Source organism: Scleropages formosus, chromosome 14 (genome assembly GCF_900964775.1).
Source record: "Scleropages formosus chromosome 14, fSclFor1.1, whole genome shotgun sequence".
Classification (NCBI taxonomy): domain Eukaryota; kingdom Metazoa; phylum Chordata; class Actinopteri; order Osteoglossiformes; family Osteoglossidae; genus Scleropages; species Scleropages formosus.
In genome coordinates, this window is record NC_041819.1 from 26,926,231 (window position 1) to 26,943,025 (window position 16,795).

The 16,795-nt window shown below is 53.3% G+C and overlaps 1 protein-coding gene across 2 annotated transcripts; it reads left to right on the top strand.

The window, feature by feature from the left end:
• Nucleotides 1-341: 341 nt before the first annotated feature.
• On the top strand, nt 342-10,337 carry gdap2 (ganglioside induced differentiation associated protein 2). Of its 2 annotated transcripts, none has more exons than XM_029257859.1 (14): nt 342-744; nt 2,332-2,629; nt 3,461-3,600; nt 3,858-4,011; nt 4,165-4,253; nt 4,335-4,411; nt 5,376-5,535; nt 6,018-6,168; nt 6,245-6,321; nt 6,994-7,070; nt 7,166-7,305; nt 7,527-7,581; nt 8,019-8,162; nt 9,825-10,337. In XM_029257859.1, the coding sequence occupies exons 2-14, from the start codon at nt 2,424-2,426 to the stop codon at nt 9,864-9,866; spliced, it is 1,512 nt and encodes a 503-aa protein (XP_029113692.1). In that variant the 5' UTR covers nt 342-744; nt 2,332-2,423; the 3' UTR covers nt 9,867-10,337. The 2 variants fall into 2 exon arrangements, with proteins under 2 accessions (XP_029113692.1, XP_018595338.2); XM_018739822.2 differs by having other exon boundaries at nt 2,335-2,629.
• Nucleotides 10,338-16,795: the final 6,458 nt, after the last annotated feature.

Below are 16,795 nucleotides of genomic sequence, written 5' to 3' on the forward strand. Positions count from 1 at the left end.
TGTATAGCACAACAGCTCTGGCAGTCTGGGGTCTTAACTCTGTTGTGCATTGTTTTAAGCCATCTTCTTTTATCGACTATGCATGTCTGTTACGTCCTGTAACCCGGTGTGGTGTAAGAGCACAAAGCGTTACTTGAAATCGTCCTCCAAAAACGTCAAAAATATCCCTGGCAATAAATTAAAAAGTGTAATTGTACATTCTTTCTCGAAAAAAATAGATCGATTAGATCAGATTAAGGCTATGTCGACACTACATGTAATATTAGGCGAAAAGGGACGCGCACGCTTTCTCCTTCTCCTTCTCCTTCATTCGCACTTTCGCCTCGGTCCCTTAGCTGCGTCTCGCGGAAGTGATGACGCTCGGGAGAGTCAGCTGACTCGTAGCGTGACCCGCGCGCGCTGCTCCGCGCTTCTCCGCGCTTCTCCGCTCCGCGTTTGTGTTGCGTGCCACCGTGCAGGTGTGCGTCCACGGTGTTGTAACTTAATGTAGCGCGTACATGGAGAGCGACGTGCACGCCTGCTGCTGCTGCTGCTACCGGCCCGAGCTCCCTAGCGGTGTGTTACCATGACATGAGGAGGAGGAAGGACGAGTTTTCCCCGCCTGCTGCTGCTGTTCGCAGCTCCGCCTTATAATAAGTTATATAGAAGAAAGAAAGTTTGTCCCTTTGATTGATCCGTCATCGATTGATCGACCTTTTGATCTCCAGTCCGGGCTGTTTGGAGCAGCGTTGGTTGAGCCTTGAGGTGAGTGACGCCGGAGTGAGTCCAGTCGCGCTGATGTGGGAAAGAGACCAACTCAACTCAACTCAACTCAACTCAACTGCCGCCTCTTTCTTCCTGCTTTCTTCGTTCCGAGCAATCGCTAAAAAAAAAAAAAGACTCTCTTCACTGAGAATCGATCCGTCGATTCGGTTGATCATCAGTGTGACTTTTGTTTTTCTTTTTCTTCGTCTTTTTTTCTCTTGACCACACTGACTTTGTTTGTCGCCTGTTGTTGATGAGTCCCGTTTCCTCTGCTCAGTTTTAGAGGAAATACAGTTATCATCAGTGTAACAACAATAATCATCATCATCATCATCATTATCACTGTAACACCACCACCACCATCATCACTAACAGTATAATCAGTATCACTACTACTACTGTATAATAATAGTAATCATTATCACCATCAATGTAACATCATCACTGTAACAGTACAGTCAGCATCACCAGTGCAACATTGTCATCATCACCATAACTGTCATCATCGCCATAACTGTCATCATCGCCATAACTGTCATCATCGCCGGTGTAACGCTAATGTCGTTTACGCATTTCCGAGAGGCATCGCCGTAACGCTGTTTTCATTAGTGTAACGCTCATTGTCATCTTCGTGCTCATCACCATCATCGGATCGGCGTAACCCTAACGTCACTATGGCAACGGTAAGGTTGTCGGTGACAGTAATATTGTCATTGTAACTGAAACACGACACGGATGGCAACGTGATCGGGGTAACGATGTCAGTCTTGCAGTGAGACCGCGGTAACGTTGCGGTGCCGGTGTGGTGACACATCCTGCTCCCGCTGAGGTCTAACAGACAGCGATGACGGAGAGGAAACAAACTCGTGAGCGACACGAGAGACACGCTGGGGAGACGCGAGACGGGACGCCTGGACGCTGCCGTCGGTGTCGCCGGGCCTCGGAGGAGACCTGCGGCGCTCAACTGCTCCTTTTGTTCTGGAAGTTTCTTCCCCGTTACTGATGAGGAGCCGTGGCCCCTCCGCACACAAACTCTCGCTGGCGTCTCGCGTCCCCCCGGTGTACGATGACGCGCCGCGTCCTGCCGCGTTCCTCCGGCAGCGCGGCGGCGGGTCGCGTCCCGGGGCCGAGAGGCGCGATCTCGCCTCCTCCTGTACCCTGGGCCCAGAGGTTACATGTTCAACTGGCGGCGCCGCATCAACTTGGAAGGAACACGGAGCCACACGCGTGTTTTCAGCAGCAGTCACCGGGTGGCCTCTGCAACACACACCCCCCCGCAACACACACACACACCCGACACAGAATAACTGGCTAAGTAGTAATTAATTGGCACGAACCTCAATTCCACTTTACTGTATTTTATTACACTTGAACAAATGGTCACATTATGGGACCGTTGTCGTATCCTGGCTTTTTTTTTTTTTAAAACCCGTGTTCTTTATTATAGTGAGTATTAGCATAATTTGCATAACGATGTTAATTTATACTAATTAGCAGTGAACTCCAGGGGAGAGAAGCGCCGTTTGCCTTCCTTACGTCTGCGGTTCCTGGGACGTCTCGCACTGGTGATGTCCTGTTTGTCCGCAGCAGCTGACTGCCCTCGAAGAGAACGAGCGAGGGGCTCCCGGTCAGCGCACGGTCTTTGCGCGGTCAAGCGCCGGTTCGGCTGCCCGGGCACCATGGACCCCCTGGGCGCTCGCTCGCAGTTCGTGGACGTTCAGACGCTGCACAGCTGGGACGACGCGGAGGAGCAGGACAGGGACCGAGTGGACGCGCCCCTCGCCGGGGACTCGGACGCCCGCGACGACAGCCTGAGCGGTCAGCAGGGTGCGGTCCGGTCGCCTTTCCCCTTCCGAGACGACATCAACAGGAAGGTCGTCCTCTAGTGAGTGTCTCGCACTTCTCACGTGTGTGAAATGTTGCTTTCTGCTCTGCTGTGTACATCTCTTGCGCTCACACACACACACACACACACACACACACACACACACACTTTGGAATATAAATCCTCTTTGTTGTGCTGAGCAGCGCGTGACGGCCTGCTGGGCCCCGACGAGGTGTGAGGACGCAGCCCTGACATTCCTGCTGCATCAACACCATTTTACACCTCTTCACTGCAGTTTCTCAGCACTCCCTTTCATTTCAATCCTCATGCTCAGCGTCCTCTCTCTCTCACACACACACCACTTCCCAGTTGTCAGACAATGTTTTATTTTTAGAAATATCTTCTGTCTTGAATTTCAAACACGCTTTTGTTTGTTATTAATAATTACATAAGGTATTTGTGAAGCTGCAATCGGGGCAGCAGGTGACGTAGTGGGTTTGAGTCCTGCTGGGAGGACCTGGGTTCGAATCCCACCTCCGGCTGTTTGCTGTATCGAACAGCAGTTGGTTGTGAACGGTCTCCCCGTTGTGTGGAGCCACAGTCCGCGACTTGTTCACGCTTCTCTCCGACACGGGAGGATTACCGACCCCCACCCCCACGGTCATGTGAGCCCTGCAGTCGCCACTGTTTGTCAATCGGCTTTCGATGTGGTCTTGAGTTCTGATGTGACCGTGTGTGTGTGTGTGTGTGTGTGTGTGTGTGTGTGTGGAGCGCAGAAGCAGGATCGTTGTCCCACAGGGGGTGACGGGCTGAGAGTGACCGAATGCTGCTTCTGCAGCGCAGGAGTAACTGACTGTTCTTCCTCCCCGTCCCCCCACCCCGTGTCTCCAGCATCGGAAACGTGGCCCTGCTGAACTGCACAGCCATCGTGAACACGAGCAACGAGCTGCTCTCCGACAAGAACCCCGTGTCCGACAGCATCCACCAGCTGGCTGGTCCAGAGCTGCGCGAGGAGCTGCTCAAGATGAAAGGTCAGAGGTCAAGGGTCGGGGGGGGGGGGGGGGTCGCCACGCTGCTGCTGCTGCTGCTGCTGCTTCGGTTGTTGGGGTTTAGCGTGTTTATCTGTCGACTTGCTCAGGAGAACCCCAGTCTGGGTCTTGACCCAACGCAAAAAGCCCCGCATTCCCGCAGCGTCTCTCTGTACCTCCCATGTCCCCCTCCGCTCTGTGCGGGAGCGCGAACTCTGTGGGCCTCTAACGCTGTCCCCGCGTCAATGGACGCACCGCAGGCTGCAGGACCGGCGAAGCCAAGATGACCAAGGGCTTCAACCTGGCGGCGCGATTCATCATCCACACGGTGGGGCCCAAGTACAAGGCCAAGTACCGGACGGCGGCCGAGAGCTCGCTCTTCAGCTGCTACAGGAACGTGCTGCAGATCGCCCGGTGGGTGCCCTCGAACCCCTGCCGGGGGAGCGTCCTGGAGGACGGCGTCTCGCTGTCCCATCGTGGTGGAGCGGCTCTTCACCGCTTGTTGTAACACGCGGCACTCTGCGTGCGTGTGTGTGTGTATGTGTGTGTGTGTGTCCTCTTTCCCAGGGAGCAGGCCATGGCCTCGGTGGCTCTCTGTGTCATCAGCACGGCCAAGAGGGGCTACCCTCTGGAGGACGCGACGCACATCGCCCTGCGTGAGTGAAGTGCTGCCTCTCGTTGGCTCATGGAGGGAGGGAGATGGACTAAGAGGGTGTCTGATTCCGCTGCCCCTCCAGGGACGGTGCGCAGGTTTCTGGAGAAGCACGGCGAGAGTCTGGAGACGATCGTGTTTGCGGTCACTTTGGCCGAGGAGGTGAGTTCCTCAAATCGACTCTTCGACTTCCTGTTGCTCCATTTCGTAACCCTTTTGTGACATGTTCCTGCTGTCCGGGTGAGATCACCAGGGTAAAACGGAGTGAGCCGTTTCGTACAAGGTGGAGCAGGCAATAGAAGCGCAGATGGTTCTGCTCCGTGCCGTTTTCAAGCTCCATCCCTCGTTCCTGGTAGCCGTGTCTCGCTGCGAAACACTAAATGCACGTGGACATGTTGCGTCTTCAAGTGAAAAGTTCCAAAGAATCTTTCGCTTGTCTCGGTTATTGTCCTTCGCGATTATGAACAGCATTTTTGAAGAAGGTATCCTACCAATATATGCACTGGCAAACACTAGCCCCGCCCACTAAGTGGAAGTGCATGCCTCCCTTAAAGTGACAGTACAATTTTTTGTTGCCTCCTGATACTGGAGTGTTCAGTTCAATGCTGGAACAGCATCCTAAAGAACTTATTTTTAAATCAGTAAAATAGCTAAGAATAAAGATCGTCAAACACAGGAACGATTACATAAGAAATATGGATGGCTGGTAGCATAGTGGTTAGAGCTGCTCTCTTTGGACCCAAGGGTCGTAGGTTTGAGTCCCACCTCCATTTGTACTAGCCTTCAGCAAGATACTTACCCTTAAATTGCTCCAGTAAAATTAACCAGCTGTTTAAATTAAATAATTATAAGTAGCTTAACATTGTAAGCTCCTTTAGAGAAAAGAGTCAGAGAAATGAATAAATGTAAATATAAGAAGTGAAATTTTTCATATCTAATCACATATGGTCACGCTCTGGGGTATCAGTTCCTTCTTCGTCTACCAGTGAGGATTTATAGAGTAATGCTGTGTATATTTCCTCTCGTTTCATCACAAGTGCTTTTAAAAGTCCATTTACATTGTTTACACGGCAACCTTGTGACATGAACTCTGGGTGCTGAAGACCACCATGCATTTGTGTCCTAGCCGGTGTACAGGAAGCTGATGCCCCTCTACTTCCCCCGCTCGCTGGAGGAGGAGCGCTCCAGCCTGGCCCTCATTCCCCCGGACATCGGGAACTCCGAGGGCGAACCGGTGGTCCCCGAGAGGCAAATCCGCATCACCGAGAAACCAGGCAGCCTGGAGGGTGAGTCCAGTCGTACTGTGCTGCATCAGAACTACGTTTCCCAGAATGCACTTCACTGCATCGCTGCGGTGCTCCTCATACACCTTTTCTCCTCACAATTAGTTCAGTGAATGTTGTTAAGTTGTCTTAAGATGTTCTCCTTCAACGTGGGCGCTCGCATCTCCGAAGGGTTGTGGGTTCAGCAGGTGTTGGCGTACTCAGCAAACACACATGGTAAAATGCAAAAGTAAACAGCGTAAAGGGTCCCAACCCAGGCATATGTGCTCACCCACTTTTGTTTGTGTTCCACACCCTCCTTTGGGAAATATTTATCTGTCGCACCCATGCAAACAAAGGAAGCGATTAAATATTTCCTGGCAAAAACAAAGAGGAATAAAAGTAAACAGAGGAGCAAGGGGTCCGGCCGGTCCGGTTTGCTGCTCGACTTCTGGGTAGCGGGACGCCGGTATCGTCCGAGTTCACGTCAGTTGCTGTTCCCGCAGATGACTCGGAGGACGAGGCCTTCGACTCGGACCTGGGGCTGGTGGGGAGCCACGCCTTTGCGCGGATGGAGGGCGACGTGGACAAGCAGCGGCGCCTCGTCCTGCAGGGACAGATGTCGGAGGCGGCGATGCAAAAGCAGCATCAGAGGAAGTGAGGCCCCACCCCCCCGACCTTTAACCCCCAGGTCACGCGGGTCACGCTCACCACGCTCTCCGTGTTCGTGCAGCTACAGCCGCTGGTTGGGCCGAGCCCGAGCCGAGGACCTGTCGGACATCGCGGCTCTGAAAGCCCTCTACCAAACCGGTGGGTCACCTGCCTGCCCAGGTGTGTGTGTCTCTTCCTCTCTGTGCGTGCGTGCTTTGTCAGCCCACCCGCCCCACAGCTGCCGTTTGAAAAGCTCAGGGCTGCGCTGCACGCTGTGCTTTCGAGTCGCGGTTTCACATGTAAAAATAGGTGGATGAAGCCCTTTTGCTGTGCGGGAAGCCCCTCGTCCCACCCCTGGGGAAGGCAGCTGGGGGTGGGCGGGGTCTAGACCGGTCCACTCTTCCTCCCAAGGGGGGGGTCTGTGTTGACAGTGTGCAGCCCCACAGCATCCCTGAGTGCCCTGTAAACAGTAGCAACAATGTCAAGTGCAGCTGCCCTGTTGAGGCAGCAGAGGGCACCATTTTCTGTTTCCTGTCCAACACGCTAATGGGCACCAGCGGTCCGACGTGTGGCACCCGGTGGCGTTTCCCGGTGCCGTCATCCAACGGTAGGAAAAACCACAAACTGCTTGAAACACCACCCACCGATAACAGTTTTGCTGATGACGGAAAATCTGTCAAACAGAGTTTTTGATTTTCACCGTTCAATTTTAAAAGCCCCATCAACACATCTGCTACCCTGGTCTTCGAACACGGTACTCATTGTAAACCGGTGTAATGAAGCGTGTTTACCGTCGAGTGACCGACCGCTGCTGTCTGTGTGTGTCCGTAGGGGTGGATCTCTGTGGCCGGACGGTCATGGTGGTGGTGGGGAGGAATATCCCCGTGACACTAATCGACATGGAAAAGGTGAGGAAACGTATCACCGGCCCAGCTCCTCTGCTGTGGCGAGGCCACGCCCACAACGATGACACCCACCGTGTCCCTGACTCCGCCCCCACCAGGCGATGCTTTATTTCATTCATGTCATGGACCACATCGCTGCCAAGGACTACGTGATGGTGTACTTCCACACGCTGACCGCCGAGCACAACCACCTGGACACGGACTTCCTCAAGCGGCTCTACGACATCGTGGACGTCAAGTGAGGGGCCCGTGCAGTGGGTGTGGCTAGGTGGTGGATGGGTGCCGGTAGGTGTGGTTGAGTGGTGGGTGGGTGGGCTCAAGCAGTGGGCAGGTCTTGGGCGTGGCTGTGTGGTGAGTGGGTGTGGCTGGACATCAGGGGGGTGTGGTTAGTTGATGATGATGATGATGATGATGATGATGGTGGTGTTGGTGACAGGAAGTGGTTCATGTTCCCTGTAGGTATAAGAAGAATCTGAAGGCTTTTTACTTTGTTCATCCCACGTTCCGCTCCAAGGTAAGGATGAAACACTGCCGCCCTCCCATCCCACACACACGGTAACGCGCTCGTCGCTCGTACAGGACAGCACTCGGATCCACCCGCGCGACATGGTTCTCCGCGCATCGGGCAAGCGAAACTCCGACTGCCGTCCTGGGCGAGTTGGTGCAGCTCCCGGGTCTGGTCAAACCGCAAATCGTTCCTCTCTGTAAACGTGTGTGGTCTATAAAGAGGACGGAGCAGAGCGGTTGCTTCATCTTCATCCACTTTGGTAATTAAAGGGGAGCGGTCCACCGTTCACCCTCTAATTGAGCCGTTTGGAACCGGAGTGTCTGATCAGCACTGCTGAGGGCTTCAAAGTGACAAAGCGACACCATGCAATACACAGCAGTGTGTCCGTTTGCTCCGCCTCCTCCTTTAACACCCCCCCCCCCCCCCCCGCTCACCTGTTCCAGGTGTCCACGTGGTTCTTCAGCACCTTCAACGTATCGGGTCTCAAGGAGAAGGTTCACCACGTGGAGAGCCTGCAGCAGCTCTTCACCTGCATCCAGCCCGAGCAGATCGACATCCCGCCCTTCGTGCTCGAGTACGACTCGCAGGTGAGAGCGCCGCACCGCGCCCACGTCACCGGGGGTCCGCTTCCACTTCCTGCTTTGTGTCTGACCAGGAGGGGGCGCCGTGGTCAAGAACACGTTCAGACTGGAGGCATCACTTCGGGGGGAAAAAAATCTAAACGGACCATTTTTAGGCATTAAAATATTCACGAGTATTCAGATGTATGCGGATGAAATAAATAAGGACCAAATTTGACCATCCAGTGCAGGTTAGTGGAGTTTCCAAGGACACAGGAGTGTGAACCAGCATTATGTGGCTGGTGTGCTTTTGGGGGGGCGGGGGGGGGCTGCCCCTGGAACGCCTCGGGGGAAACCCCAAGACGCCGCAGGGTTTGGGTGTGAGAAATGGCCGCGTTCGCGCCTCCAACGTAACGTACGAGTTCTCAAGAAAGAAAGCCGACCGTCCACCAACTTCACTCTGAATACCCCATTTGTAAGGAAATACCATGTTAAATTACCTAGCGGAGGAGCTAAACATAGCACCGGGACCGTTTTCAAGAACATTCCAGCGAACGTGTAGAACCATAATTGTGCGGACCAAAAAAATCACTGTGGGCGTAATTTTCTGCAAATGGTTTAGCAAACAGGACTGCTGTGTGCAGTGTCACTGTGACGCCTGGTACCACGTTTTTTGCTAATCTGTCCGAGTCTAAGATTTTTCTGTTTTTTTTTTTTTTTTTTTTTACTTGGACGGGTTACTGGGGTTCAACCAGCCACTCGGACCCTCGGTTACGAACGCGGTCTCCTAAAGCGTCAAGGGCTGTGCTGGGCGGACAGCTGAAGCAGGGGGTGCCGTGTGGGAGGTTTGGAGGCTTCGATGAGCCCTCCTTAGTCGCGTTCCTGCTGGCGGAGCGTGAAGGGAGGTGACCGCAGGCGGTCGCTGGGGTTTACGGTACAGTGCGCGTCTCCACGTTGCCCCAAGTGGTCACTGGGTGTTCTGCAGCTGCAATTCGTACCCTGGCCTAGAGGCCTGCGGGCTCGCCTGTCTGAGGTTGCAGCTGGCAGGCACTTCGCCTACTCGGGGCTCTAAACCAGCGTTTTTTTTTTTTTTTTTTTGTCCTTTCCAACCACTTTCCCAGCATGCACTGGGCTTGCTGTGCTGAGCTTGACGTCTTGCATGAGAGTGCCCGTTTCGTCGGGTTCGAGTGTCTCCAGCGATGTGGGGAACGGGAGCTGCTGTTGGACAGACATGTGGTCACTTCCTTGAGGAGTCCAGTGTGAGGGGACTGACCACAGTGGGGTGTTTAAGTGTGTGTGTCGCACATCAGCTCGTGCTCTGGGCTTTCCTTCAGTTTTGTGTGACACCATTCGATTTCTTCATTTTTATTTTGGACCGACGCGGTAGGTGTGTGTGTGTGGGTGTCACTGTGTGTATAATTACATTGAACAAGTGTGTTCATATTAACTCCGCGTCTGCTGACCTGTATCCCGCAGCATTAAATCAACACCATTAAATGTAATTGTGCTCCATGTCATTATCCTTATCAAGACCTGGGGAAGCAGACCTTGAGCCCTGGAGTGGGGGGGAGGCAGAAGTGATGAAGTTCTGTGGCTCCACGGGTCTCGGGATCTTCGTGGTGACGGAAGCCCCCATGTGGACGCTTTGACTCCACCCCACCCTGTGACCCGGGTTCTGCTCTCTTCCAGGTGAACGGTCCCTACCGGCTTCCCTCCTCCTCCGGTCTGTGATCGTTGCCTCCGGGAGGGGACGCTGGGTCGAAACTTCAGACTTGGACCGAGTGCGGCAGCGTATGGCGTTGAGCTCAGCACTGTGGGAGTTAATTTCAGAGGTTGCTGTAATGCAGTGTGGGAGCACTGGACTCTCATGCTCTTGGACTCATCGGCTTCTTCATCATGTCTGCAAAACACACTTATTTGAGCCCATTTTTTTTTTGTTTTACTGGGGACTGTGGCCCCTCCTCCTACACAACCAGCCAATCACTGAAGGTCCTGGTGGTCAGATGGTCTTCACTTAGGGTGGTCAAGGGGTGCTCTTTTCTTTTTTGAGAGAAGTGCACATCTGCCAAAATATCATGCCTGTAATTGGTAGCTGTAGGGAGGGGCTCCTTCGCCCTGATTGATCCGTTGCACCTCAGTTTGTGCACCACGTGGTGTTGGTGGGCGGGGAGGGGGTTATGGGGACTAAACATATCAATAAAGTTATTTTTCAATGTCTGCATGGCCTCATGTTTGTCCCAGTCCTGCTGTTCGCTTGAGTCTGAAACCCACGAGGGGATCAAGGCGGAAGGTGATGAGTTCGCATAGAGCTCTTCAAGCCCCGTTGAGTCGTTGCCATGGAGACCGCTTGCACACGTACACTACATGTTTCAAGTTGAACTCTGCTTGGTTGGCAGTAAATCTCCAAAACGGAGAACTTGTAAAGGAGCAAAAAGACAATTTTTACACTTTATTATTCTTTAGGATTCAAATGTCTGCAAAGGGGAAGTGACACGTGCAGTGTTGTACGTGTGTCAGCCAGCAGGTGGCGTAGTGCCTAGAGCTCCTGCTGTAGCGGAAGGACGTGGGCTCCAATTCCACCTCCAGCTCTAGTGCTCCTGCTCAGGGCACTGAGCCTGAACTGACTAAAAATTACCGTGTTGTGGAACTGGGTAAATCAGTGAAACACTGTAAGAGGCTCAGAAGAAGAGAATGAATGAATCAATAACTGGTGTTAATAACATCAACAAAGTAATAAAGGTTCTGAAGCGGTGGGCGGTGGAGGGGGGCACCAGAAACGGCGGGGCGCTGTTGTAAGGAAACTTGGGGAGAAAATGATCCGTTGGAATAGCTTGCGGGTGCGTACGACACCCCCAGCAAGGACGTGTGCGAACCACGTGTCCTCATCAGCCCTTAGTGTCATTCCCTGTGTCTAACCATCACCCCACATCCTTAGTGCTGCCCTGCGTGAGGGACACCGTGTCACCCCTACACACACACACGAGATCACTTCCTGGGAAAAGCAGCGGCGGACACACACACACGACTCTCCCAGATCCCCCCCACTCTGCCCCTTCAGGCGCTGGACTCTCCCCCGGGGGCTGATGGGAAATACTGCAGCAGCTGGCGAGGAGGACGCTTCATAGGCACCCCAGAGAGCTGTATGCAAAACGGGTTTCGCGGGACATCCTGTCCTCTCCCACTCGTCGTAACTCTTATTTCACCGAGGGCCTCGAACCCTTTCGCTTCCCGAAACAGCCACCCCGGAGGACAAGAAGTGAAACAAGGTGGGCGAGAGTCCCGGGAAATGAGAGAGAGAGAGATTTAACCGATAAACAGGGTGAAACGGAATACCTGAGGGGGTGGGCATGGCTTCTGTATCAGTAAATGTTGGGGGGGAAATCAATCATACAAGGATGAGCTGTGGTACAGCGTGGTACAGTAGGGTACAGCACAGCGCAGATGGCCTGGAGGAACCGGACACCGTGGCATCGGGGGGCAGGAGGTTCGAATCCCGGGAGAGAAACTGCTGCTGTACCGCAGGGAGGAGGAAACGGAAAGTGGAGCGTTCAGCAAACCTCCCCCAGTGTAAACACGGTAAACTGCACCTGTGTGGTGAACGTGTGAAGAGCACAGGCATAAAGGAAACAGGTTCGACATGAAAACGGAGCTGGAGGAGAAAACCTGAGCGTTTCAGGGAAAAGGCTGGGGGGGGCAGAGGGAGGGGGGGTGCTTTCAAAATAAGGAAATAAAGGAAAAAAATGTAAACGTTACAAAATCATGATGACTTTATGAAATATGGATCCCATATTTATTCAATGAATAAATACTATTATACTATAATACTAATATAGAATGAATAGTTTATAATACTGTTCAATTAATAACTCCATTAAAATGCATGAACTGAAATATGTACAGAAAAATCTGTTTCATAAACCAACCGATACAAATGGTGCAGGAAAGAGAATTAAAAACGCAGTAAAAACACAGTACGGGGCTCCAGTAATTAAAAGCTTTTTGAAGGAAAGTCCACCTCTCACACCCCTGTCCTGCTGCCACACACTTTACCTTGTTTTACTGCTGCCTGTTTTGTGTCTGTGCCAGTAATGCATTTACATAAAGAGGAGACAGAGGGACAAAGACACCACACAAACACACCACAGGTTCATAAGACACTGGACTGAAAGTTAAATACAACAGCAATTAAACAGAACAAATATTTAAAACACCCCCCACAGACAGACACACACACACACACACACACACACACACACACACTCTCCAGAACAGTGCGTCATTCTCCCCAGGATGATGATGATGATGATGATGTCACAACCCTCAGGGGTTCCAGCCCAAAGAGGGGTCAGCTCTGGACCAGGACTTGAGCACACGACCCACCAGCAGGACCGACGAGCGACACGCAAACACGCACGATGGCCAGTCGAAGCTGTCGAACACTTTCGCGCCCGTGACCTCTGACCTTTGCCAGTGCCCGAGCTGAGCGCCGAGTGGCGCAGCGGTTAAGGAACCCGAGGAGCTGCGGTGCGATAAACACACATTGCGTCACAAACTCACCTCTCGCTTTGGACCGCATGAGCCTCATTCGCCAATATTTCTTTTACTTCATTTTACTGCGATTTCACTTTTCAAACTTCATTCGTTTCCTTACAGTCGTCTCCCTGAACTGAAGCTCATTGAACTACAGAGATGATTCTAGAACAGAGAACCCCCCCATTCACACACGCTGACCACAAATTATCCCAATTACACGCAGACAAAAGGAAGGATTGTACAGCAGAATCAACTGTGGTTTGGATACCAGTTACCCTGTTTACCCTGCGTTTACCGCACACGCTGAAGAAGCCGTGGTGCTTGATGGACGACCTTTGACGGACAGTTTCGTCTCCAGCGAAGATCTCCAAACGGCCGGACAGTTTCCCCGGAGAAGGTGGAGAGGCCTCGTCCAGCCGCACGCTCACCTCTGCCCTGCAGGGGGCACCAGGGGCAGTGAGCTTTGCCTTTGTGGGCGTGGCCAGGGACTCAGGGGGCGGAGCTACATCACCTCTACCTTTATCTTCCCAAGAGGCTCTACAAAAGGGGTAAATCCATGTACTAATGATGATGATAGTAATAATAAAGGAATTAGCTGCATTCCTGTGAACAAGCATTTATTTTTATTACTATAAAGACATTATTAAAAAAAAAAAAAAAAAAAGTCCACCTTTGCTGTCGCTTCCGCTGTTGGTCCCCTCATCCAACCTGACCAATGTGCCCTTCCTCCCCCCATCCTGTCACCACGGCCCCGCGTGGCGCTTGGGTTGGAGGAGGAGCTGCTCTCCGTCACGACCGGATGGCGCAGGGCTGGTTGTGGGAGGTGGGGGGGAGTTAATAAACCGGCATTTCTCAGAAATTGCCCCCCCCGGCAGCAGCAACTCTCTGTTTCAGCCACAGGAACATCTGCCACTCCGGCGTCCCCCCCGGCACCGCTCACCTGGTCCTCGGCCCACGGCTCAGCTAACAGCCCCCCCCACCTCCTGCCCCCGAGGTCACCGCTGTTTGTGCAGCTTCTTCGTTTCCCATCCCCTGAAGGACCGTTTGTTTCACCTGCTGCTCTTCTTGCATTAGCTCCACCCACCTACGGAAAGGGTGTGGCATACAGTAACTCCGCCCCCCCAAGCACAGGACAGAACAGCCGCTGGGGTGAGGTTACGCCAGGTCACACACGCCAAGTAAATGGCGGCGAACAGGGGGCAGGGCCTGGAAAGGTGGCAGCTGTCAATCACCTGAGACGAACAGGATCCAGAGCTGTTGTCCAGGGAATATTCCGGAAAGGCGGAGAGAATTCCTGGAAGCCCAAGAGCCGGGTGCTATGGTGACGGTCCATAGCCACGGCGCGGTCATCTGCGGCTGGGTCAATAAGGGACGGGAGGACGAGGTTCGGTCGAAGGTGAAACAGCTGCTCGTGCAACAGGGATGGAGAGCAAAGCTGTTTGAACGCAGGGTGACCCCAGCACCCCCAAGCGAGCAACCGCACGACCGCAGCGACGCTTCGGAAGAGAAGCAGAGCATTAAGGAAGGAAGAGGCAGCCGCAGCAGGGAGAGAGACGGAGGCGGGGGGACCTGGGCCTCCCATAAGTGGGCGGGCGAGCAACACAAACAGGAGCTGCCCGAAGCACCGTGACCACATAACACAGTAAATAAAACAGTGTAAATACCACAAGGGCACAAACACGACCTGCAGAAAAGACCATAAACCCTCGCTCTTATGCTACGGAAACTAGCGGGACCGGGTCACGGTCCCACTTCCAGAGGAGGAGGTACCAGTGGAAAAAGCCCATCAGTGCACCGTGACATCAGGGCCCCCCCCCCCCCCACAGGGCTTTCCTCTGCTGCCCTGGGAGAAAGCACCCCCCCCCCATGTGGGGCAGGAATAACCGAAGCTTATGGAGACTCCAAGGGGCCGAGGACAGAGTGACATCAGCGCCCGCAGGCGATGTCATCGAAGAGAGTGGGCCTTCCACTCGTGGTCGCACATCGCTGGAAATTGAACCGTCGGGGTTTCCCATGATCAGTTTCTGAACCGACTCAGGCTTCTGCCCCACCCCCACCCACTCTGGTCTTTGAGGGGGAGAATCAACCATTCGTGATATTCAAGACCCAAAGAATGACGACGAGGGTCCAGCAAAAAGTTTCTCTAGGGTTTTTCCCGTGGTTGTGATTCTTGACCATTTCCAGGCCCCTTCCAGAACGTGACAAGAGAATGACGACGTCTAAGGAAACTGTCCAGAAAAACACGGAAGCAAGATTGTCAGATTGTAGTTAAGTTCACGGAGAATCGTTATATTTGAGCGAGTTCCAAAGCAAGGTTGTGCTCCGCTGACACCTGTGCACCAGGCTCCCGCTTGACATTTCTACAGCGAGTGGAATTCGGACACTGGATCCGCACCATTCTGACCGCAGGCGGACAGGCAGGTCAAGAGCGGTTGGGGGCTGCGAGAGGACAGATGGCCCCTTCTCCACTGGGTCCCCTTTGTGATGCAAGCCTGGCCTACGAGTGTCCCGTGTGGAGCTCCACTGGCCCAAGGAGCACTACAACCGCAAACGTTTTTAGGGGAAAGACGGCCACTTTATCCGGTACACCTAGCTGTGTACAGAGACAGCTCTCTTCCCCACCCCACCGCATACAAACCACAGAAACAGGAGACAGATACTATTCGCAAGGGCATGATCAGTTTGCCCATAGAACAGTCAGAGTCCCAGAAACAAGCGCTTCTCACCCCCAGTGGCAAGGGCTCAAAGAATATCTTTAAGAAAAATAAATGGGGAGTAACAAGCTTGGGGGGGATACTGAAGAATGGAGAAAGTGTGCAAACACCACATGCACAAAAATAACTGTGTAGAACATCATCTCCCAGCACATGTGTCACACCATGAGAAGGATGGGTTAGAGCAGCAGGAGCCCACGCTGGGTTTGTCTCCTGGGAGCTCACAAGAAGATGAGGTGGAGCGAGACTGAAGCATGAACACGTCACCCACACCACAGACGGCGCGAGAAGGCCATGGACCGCATCCAGCCCCTTGCTGCTCAACTCCTGCTGCTCAGCAGGTAGAAGAGTGTCCCAGCAGGTACCTGCTGAAGTAGTCAGAGCTCCAAGTGAATGCTGGGAAAGAAAGTGCCTGTGAGACTCCACACCAAAGACCAGAGACGCTTAACTGGGGCTCAAGTCCTTTATTATTCATTGTTCCTTGGACATCCTCCTGCTGTGGACTCCTCCTCCAGGAGACCACACACACAGGCAAAAGTGCTTTAAAATAAAATTAAAAAAGAAAAACCCAAATAAAGGCACATAAGTCACAGAGTAACCAGAGGCTGCTTTGCAGAACCATGTCTGGGAATAAAGAACCTCAACCCTTAGACACTCCATCCACATACAACTTTAGAGCGCACACACACGCACACACACAGAATGGAAGGTGACCCCGCACGCACGCACGCACACACAGACCTACAGCCCCACCACCCCGAGTGTTGGACAGTGGCTGGACGAGGAAACCCGAGGTGAACCCAACCTGAACTGACAACGAGGACCTCAGCCGCGACCCACAAACCACTTTGGGCCGACAGCGAGGCCAGTGACCCGGAATCGCGCCGCAGCCTGAGGAAAAACCTGTCACGGTGTGTGTCTGGAGAACGCCTCCCTGAGGTGCGATCCATTTACGTTCATTTACACACAGGAGCCACCCCTCAAAGTGACTGGATCAAGCAGGAGCAAGGCAGGCCATGGTGCCCCAGGTCACGTACAGCCCTTTGTATGCAGGCCAACACTGCAGAGCGTTAACTAGCAGAGTGACCAGAGCACAGGGTGCCAAAGAAAGCCCTTCCCATAGATTGAGGAACCAGAGCACCACTGTAGTCCCTCAGAGAGCACTATATACTGCAAATGGAAGGGGGGGGGGGGTGTAAAATACTCCCCCATAGTAAGGCACTTCAGGAACCAGGTGCTGGTTCAAACTCCACCCCCCACCCCCCCTTTGTGGTGCTTTAGGGGTTATTTCAGAACAAATGTGACACTGAAAGGACCTGGCAGGGCAGGGGCTGTCACTCAGAAAGTGGCAAGAATGCCAAAGTCAAGCCCCCCCATCTATGCTAAAATAAGGGATGTGACCCCACCCACCAG

Bases quoted from the DNA above. Each gene is read 5' to 3' on its own strand.
- gdap2 (XM_029257859.1), top strand. From the start codon at position 2,424: ATGGACCCCCTGGGCGCTCGCTCGCAGTTCGTGGACGTTCAGACGCTG. The intron at 4,012-4,164 runs GTGGGTGCCCTC...CCTCTTTCCCAG, and splicing joins AACGTGCTGCAGATCGCCCG to GGAGCAGGCCATGGCCTCGG. The intron at 7,071-7,165 runs GTGAGGAAACGT...CGCCCCCACCAG, and splicing joins CACTAATCGACATGGAAAAG to GCGATGCTTTATTTCATTCA.